This window comes from Talpa europaea, assembly GCF_964194135.1.
Source record: "Talpa europaea genome assembly, chromosome: 14".
Lineage (NCBI taxonomy): Eukaryota > Metazoa > Chordata > Mammalia > Eulipotyphla > Talpidae > Talpa > Talpa europaea.
The window spans coordinates 81,389,595-81,397,326 of NC_140082.1; the positions used below are offsets into that span (position 1 = coordinate 81,389,595).

A 7,732-nucleotide genomic window follows, 5' to 3' on the forward strand; every position below is an offset into this window, starting at 1 on the left:
GAATGTGAACAGCACCAAGGCTGAGAAGTCTGGAGAAATGCCTTGAAAAGTGTTCGGAAAAAAAAAAAAGCTGTATTTCCTGCTGTGACCAAATTAATTTGGTGGCTTTAAATCTGTATAGGAGACATATTTTTATGGTCTTAAAATAATGTTCTTATGACCAATTTTCCATTTTGGAAATTAAGCAATCAGCATTACCTCTCACTTGCGAAACTAAATGACTAAATTGAAACAGATGCCTTTCTTTCCCTTGTAATGTTGATGGATGTAACACTTAGAATTTCAAATTTATTTTTCCTATTTTAGATTTCACCAAAGAAACACTGTAGAGATTTGTCAGATTTCTAAGATTAATATTTACAATTTGCAATTGTCGACCTTAAAGCTACATGATGGCAATCAAAACGGAAGCTTGCTTTGAAATCTTAGGACAACTGTATGAGAAGGTACTTCTTGGAACCACACTGGAAAATGACAGCCATGACTGTGCCTGTTATCTCAGTCCAGCATTTTCAGATCAAGCCAGCTCCTCCACCACCTGCTCAGAAGGCTCCGACAACCGTGGCGTCCCAGATGGGCGACCCCCAGCCTCTACCAATTCGGCTTCTACCAATTCTGCAGAGCCCAAGTGTTGGAAGAGAAATGCTCAGCAGAGCAGTGCCTGGGAAATTAGGCTCCTGCAGTTAACAGTGATCCGAGTGATGATCACCAGGATACTGTCCTCAGACACTGAACTCCAGGCAAAGGAGAAATACCGAGAGATCATTAAAATCCTCTTAAAATCATCAGAAGTCGATTCTGAATTAGTAAGCCATGGGGGTTTTGTGTTTGTTTAAGATCTAAGCTTTTAAAATAAAAGTGTGGAAACATTCAACAACGGTGGGTAAATTTGTTTGCTTTCCCACTGTAGACCAGTATGTTCCAAAACTCGGATAAGCTGTTACCTCACATGGCAGCAAAATGCCTCGCCCTGCTTGTGTATTTCCGGTTGAAAGAAAAGGTGAGGTGGGCAATCAGATTTCCTTGTTATTTCCTCGCAGTTTCTTTAAGATCACGCTCTGAATTTTGATTTTACCATTCAAATATTTGTGTTGATGAATTATTTGCTCATGTAATAAAAAGTGTAAGTCCTCAAAAGTGTAAGAAAGGAATAATCAAAGACTTGTATCAAGGTTTAGAGTCTAATATATATATTGTAAATCATTATAAATCAGATGTGAGATCCAAACGGTGGGTTTCAAGGCAGAGTCCATGGCTTTCTTGGACTCGAAAGGTGTAGGAAACCCTCAGCATCACCTCTAATCCCACCCCAGTTTCAGGAACCCCTGTAGGAAATGGACTGTTTTCAAAACATCTAATATAAATAAATTCTAGGACTATCTTAGCATAATTAATTACTTTTGCCTTTCTTGATAGAGCATTTTTTCCTGAAGGCAGAAGGTGGCATTTGCTGTAGAAAATTTGGAAAACAAGGAAAAAAGTATAAAAAAATAAAAAACACATCATTCCACCACCTAGAGATAACTACTGCTAATATTTTTACATTCCCTTTGGAGCCTTTGTTTCTATGGTATATTGTATTTCTTAAAAAATGTTAGGATATTTGTGTTCGTTCTGATTTTATCAAATACACTTTTTTTTTTTTGGCAAGGGAGTAAACAATGTTGTGTACAGTTGTGTATGATAGGTAATTTCTAATTGTAGCGATAATATTATAACTTAGTACTTTTAATTTTCTTCTTACTTGTAGATGACATTAAGCAAATCCTGGATTGCTTTTTGCCAAAAAAATCTTTCCGTACACACTGAAAGTGATAAAGTCGTATACTGCCTCTCAACTCTGACAGATGTAATAAAAGAAACCTTTAAAGATCCATGTTCACAAAAAACAGGTAAGAATTAGGCTCCCCTATAAGCACTCACAGTCATCTTGCTCCCGAGTTCTGTGATTTTATTTTTTTTTAAGATTTATTTATTTATTTACACAAGCACTGGGTACAGTCAGAGGGGTAGAAGGGTGAGAGAATTCACCAGAGCCAGAGCGGGGAACAGAACAGGCAGACTGACAAAATACACTGCTGAGGGGAGCAGCAGGCACGGCAGGAGAGGTCTGAGCGCCATGTGGGACCCTTGCCGGTGGCCAGGGATCGAACCGGCGCTGCAGAGGCTGCGGGCAGCTTTGCAGCCCATCACTCAACCGCTGCACCACCAGGGATGGCCCCTGAGTTCTATGATATTTATAATGAAAAGTAAAACTTACTTTACAGTTTGAAATATGAAAAATCAAAGAATCCTTCACCATATTTTTTGTTTGAGGATTCCTTTTTATAAGACATAAAGACACAAGGGGGAAATTAAAGCTCTTCATTATTACACATCCCTTGCATTGTCTGACACTGGTGGCTGTTAACTTCAGTTATCAGCTGTTAATCTGCCTAGCTTCATTTTTTCACATTAGAAGTAAACAATCCAAGTCCAGTTTTCATCTTGTCAAGTAGTAATATTTACAAAAATGAAATTATAAACTTGTTTTAAAAATCCTTTGTTTTTCTTACTGTTTATCACTACTGTTTTTATAATTGCAGAAATTCTAAAGCAGTTCCTGACTCCTTTTGACACTGTTTTTGAAGAATTTTATAATTCCTTCTTTTCTCAGCACTTTGAAAACTTCCAGTATACTTCTAAAATAGTAACTAGTTTGATGTCTTTCCTGGAATTGCTGGAACTTCTCATAGCCACCAGAATCCACCTGAAGTCACATTTCACTTGCCAAAGGCTTTTATTTTTGAAACCTTCTTGTGTGCTGAATGTCATTACCTGGCCCATCCAGGCCTTTGTCAAAAGGAAGTGCATCATATTCATCAAAAAGTGCCTGCTCCAGAAAGTGGGTGAAGACCTTTGTCGTGGCTCTGTCCCTGCCTTAACACTTCCAGATCCTCATTTTGATACGGACATGTTGGCTTTAGCTGATGCCATTTTGCAAGCTGTGGATTTGGGTTTGTTGCGGGCATTGTCTGTCTGTGGAGAACCATCCTGCTTCGGAGGCGATGAGGTTCAGCCGGGAGGTGCCCATGTCCCTGGTGCAGACCACGTGACCCTCAGAGCTGCAAGCTTACTTATCATTAAATCCTTAGAAATCAAGTTTCAAAGTTGTGCTTCAGTAAATGAAATGAAAGGTAATTCCCTGAACTACTTTTCTACAGAGTAGAGCATAATCAATGAAGTAAATTATTCATGATTATCAAATCTTAGGACTCTAAATTTCGCTCATTTAAGCTGTGCATTATCCTAGTTATTTTCCTCAGAAAATAGAAGTAGCATTACCAAAAGAAACATGTCAGCCCTCTGTGGGTTACATGGAGTTTGTGTGGTGAGTGACTGATGGTTTAAAAAAGTGTTGAGTTACCTCAAAGTTGCTGATTTAAGTCAATTCATACATTTCTATAGTATTTTAGTCATATTATCCTTCAAAGAGTTAGTATATCTGCTAATGTAGATTACTGATAACTGAGAAGTGAGTTGAAAGTACTCTATGAGAGTTTAATCTTACTGAAGAAACAGTCGCATATAATTTCAGGGCTCTTAACTCAAAAGATAACCATTTAAGGTACACTATTCAGTTTTGGTCTTAGGGAAGACATGCCATACTCCATTTCACTTGAGAAAAAGGAATAGTAATTGTTTATATACACAGAGCATGTAGTTTCAGTGAAGACTTCAGTTGTAAACAGTGACTTCCCTGAATTGCTTTGGATTATTAGCTGGCAGTGACTACCTATTGGTTAGAATTCTGTGCACTTCTAATTTGCAACACTAGGTGGCATATGTTAATTCAGAGTTTTAAATTGCGGTTTTAACTCCCCCAAAACTTTTTGATTCCTCTGCTTACTGGTACAACTTTTATTTATCATTTACACAAACAAACAAACAAAATAAAGTATTTTGCTGTCAACTTTGAAGACAAAGTTATCTTGTTTGGTTGCATTGTTGCTTCTACGTATGGCATCATAAAAAGTGATTTCTGCACCTACTACTTACTTTTATCTTCTTTTAGCAAGAATCCCCATGACTTTTACTTCTCATGTTATTAGTTATCAGGCAGTCGTGGCAAATAGACACTGATCTGCTATATAATTTAACTATTATCCTCTTCAGTAAGTCTCTTTCTCTAAAATTGCGTTTCCTAATTTGCAAAGTAGTCACAGGATTTTTTGAAAGTGTGAATTATGATGCATTTTAAAGAACATTAGATATTCTAACTTTTTATACAGGCAAGATAATAATATATTCATAAACTGTTGCCTGCTCTTTGAAATTTCCATTTTTTGAAGTTGATTTACAGAGATTTATGTCTGAGTTACTGACCTTCTTAAAGCCTCACCTTCGGCCCTGTCTGCCATCCTGCAATCTGTGTGAATGGTTGCCCAAGGTCTTCATAGAACAAGATGATGACATGCTGGAGGCTGCCAAAGCATTAATGGCCATCTACCTAAAGTTGACCAGGTTAGTATACTTTAGCTGTACTAACTACATGCCAGGGAAATAGAAAAGATTTTTAATAAAGTGCTGGGCATATTGTTTTCTTTCCATTATTAGGAGGGAAAAAAATCCTTAACAATCTTGTGGTTTCCTTATATGTTCCAATGTCTTTCTTTAACACTGCCCAACATGAAAATGAGATACACTTGTGTTCTCATTACGAAAACTTGACTGGTTCAGCAGACTGAGAGTAGTCAAACTAGACTGGGGTTAGGAGTATAGGTTCCGGTTTAGTCTCCATCTCTGTTTTACCTGTGTGAGTTAATCCCTTTAAACCTTAATGTTAAAGGATTTTTCACCTCTGAGACTAAATTTTTTTATATTAATCTTCTAGAAAATAATTTTTGCCTTTGTCAAGGTGAGTAAAACCTTGTAAGAAATCAGACAAGCTGCTCTAAATTATAATCTCAATATACAGTGGGTGGGGCTGGTGTCCTCTTGAAGCAAATATCCAAAACTGGTTATGAAGTCAGGTTACTGGTAACAGCTTATTCTGATGCGATTTCTGCTTCATTAAAACCACTGCACTTGGGGTGATTCTTCTTGGGGCAAATATCTGTAATTAATTGGTCATGAAGTCAATAAATGATGACCTTTTCCACTATTTCTGCTTCTGCTTTATTAAAACCTTAAAGTTTTTGCTTTATTTCCATTTTTTTTTTTCTTGGCTTCAGAGGAAGGGATTTCTTACTAATGATTGCCGGGCATTGCCGTGCTGCCAGCTCTCACTTGTATTATGACACTGCTGGCAGTGGCTGCTTTCAGACGCTAAGTGTTTGGGGCCAATTTTCAAAAGGTTCTAATCAAGAACACAGAATTCCTGCATGTGATTTGAATTAGGCTCAGAAATGGTTGAATACAAATTCAGTCTGAATACACATGGCTATTAGAATATATCTTAGTTGTACTCAAAGTTGACTTCTTACTCCACGGATAGAGGAAGCCTTTGAATTAAATTCACTTTCTATATGAAGATCTAACTTTCATAACTTCAGTTTGTCCAGAAAAGCTTATACTCACATCCTTTTTTAAAAATGTAATTGTATTCATTAATATTGGTTGTGAATGATAGAAATCAACACAAACTAGTCTAATCAACAAAAAGGAATTTATTGACTTACAGTTAGGAAATTCAAGGGATCAGCTTGGCATCAGCTTAGCTGTTTATACAGGGATTCAAATCATGGCTCTGAGGCCTCCCTGGTGGCGCAAGGGATTAAGACGAAATCTATGAAGCTATCTGCAGCCACTGCAGCACAAATTCGATCCCCGGCCAGGGAGCTACCCACATGGTGCAGCAGACTTCTCCTGACTCACCCGCTGCTCCCCTTAGTAGTGTATTTCAGTCAGTCTGCCTGTTCTGTTCCCCACTCTGTCTCTGGTGAATCCTCTCACCCCTCTCACTCCAGAGGTACACACCTCTGGCCTGTACCCCAGTTCTTCTATGCATAACAAAATAAATCTCTAAAAAAAAAAATCATGGCTTTGATAACTTCTATTTTTCTCTGTCTCATAGCTTTGAATTCATTCTTAGGCAGTCACCAGCCTTACCAGGCTTACAGCAACCTTACAGTTACAATCTTTATAGCTCCAGCAAAAGTTCCAGGGGAAATCTGATTAGCCTACTAAGGCTAATCAGGTTAGATTCAGGTTGGAACCAGTCACTGTGGCCAGGAACATGGGCTACGCTGATTAACCACTGCCCCATTGGGGACTGCACATTAGGAAAAAGGGAAGAAATTTGTCTCTGGCCTCACCTTACCACATGGAATTAGTTACCTATAGGAATGAGGAGTCCCAACTTCAAGACAGAGAACTTTGGGGCAAATAAACTAGAACTACCAAGATCATGGATTTGGTTGATTTTATTGAGTCAGGGTTAGAGCTTGTGTGGAAATGAATTGGTTTTGAATGTTTTTAAACTGAACATAGATTAAAAAGTAATCTGATACATGCATTTATGGTATGTGAATTGTGTCTGTTAAAACTGTTATTTTTGTAAAAAGTCCTTAATCTGGGATCTCCATTATCTTTATTTCAGAGATTGTGAAACTACTGAAAGCTTGACCCAAGAAAAAGAAATGTGGAAGCATCACACACACGACAATGGCTATAATCCACACTGTATTTTCTTATTTTTCTTAAGAAATATTGGATTTGATTCTTCAGTTCTTCTTGACTTTTTGATTTCCTCAGAAACCTGTTTTCTTGAATATTTTGTTAGGTATTTAAAATTACTGCAAAAAGACTGGGATAATTTTTTCACCATTTGCAAATATTTTGATGTAACTGAACTTAAAGACAACATAGATATTTGTGGTTGCACCCCCTTCCTTGTTGAGGACAGGAACAGCAACCAAGCAGAACCTGGTCCTTTGGCTACTGCTGGGAGTCAGAGAAATAATCCTTCTTGGCACTCCCCAGCTTCACCAGAACCTCTTCGTCAGGTTGTGATGTCCGAGGAGACCCCAGCCACCCTGCAGGGTGACCGTCGGTCTCCCCAAAAGGTTTCTCAAAGTCTGGTAGATTATGACAGCTCTGAGGATTCAGAAGTAGAATCCACAGACCAGCATATAGCAAACAGTAAATGGACCTCTGTATACCAAGAAGCAAAGAAGAACGTTCAGGACACCTGTGGGAAAGGTAGGAATGAAAAAGGACTTAACCTGGAGCCTCACTCAAGGCCTCTGTTTCCAAATGAATCTAATGCTCCCGTTTCTGTCCTTTGTGACATAGCCACAAACAGCATTTTCTCTGAAGGGGGTGTGTCTTACAGCACAGCTAGGTGCTTTGAGGAGCTGCAAGGTGCCATTCAGCGCCTCCAGAAGAAAAACCTCTTCCCATACAACCCCACAGCACTTTTGAAACTGTTAAAACATATTGAGGCAATATATAATAAATGTGTGAGTCCTTTGTAGACATTGGTATAGTTTCAGGTATGGTTTTGTTTTTTTTTCCCTATTATAAATTGTACCTGAATAAGATAATAGTAAAAAACAAGTCATTAAAGGGATTTTCTAAACCAAGTCTTTCATTTTGCCTTATTGGAAGCAGCCTAGTAACTGAAGAAGATCTAGCCAGTGGCAGATGGCTCAATACAGTTGTACATCCTGTAGAATTTATGGTAGTTCGAACTTCACACAAAATTTGGGATAGTTATTAAATTAGTTGCTAGGGCTACCATTAACAAATT

At 38.1% G+C, this 7,732-nt stretch overlaps 1 protein-coding gene across 1 annotated transcript; it reads left to right on the forward strand.

Moving 5' to 3' along the window:
- Positions 1 to 392: 392 nt before the first annotated feature.
- On the forward strand, positions 393 to 7,457 carry LINS1 (lines homolog 1; the record flags this gene model as incomplete). Its single annotated transcript, XM_084254069.1, has 6 exons — positions 393 to 806; positions 911 to 1,000; positions 1,751 to 1,892; positions 2,586 to 3,176; positions 4,332 to 4,503; positions 6,581 to 7,457. 6 exons carry the CDS (start codon positions 393 to 395, stop codon positions 7,455 to 7,457), a joined length of 2,286 nt encoding a protein of 761 aa, XP_084110195.1.
- Between the last annotated feature and the right edge of the window lie 275 nt (positions 7,458 to 7,732).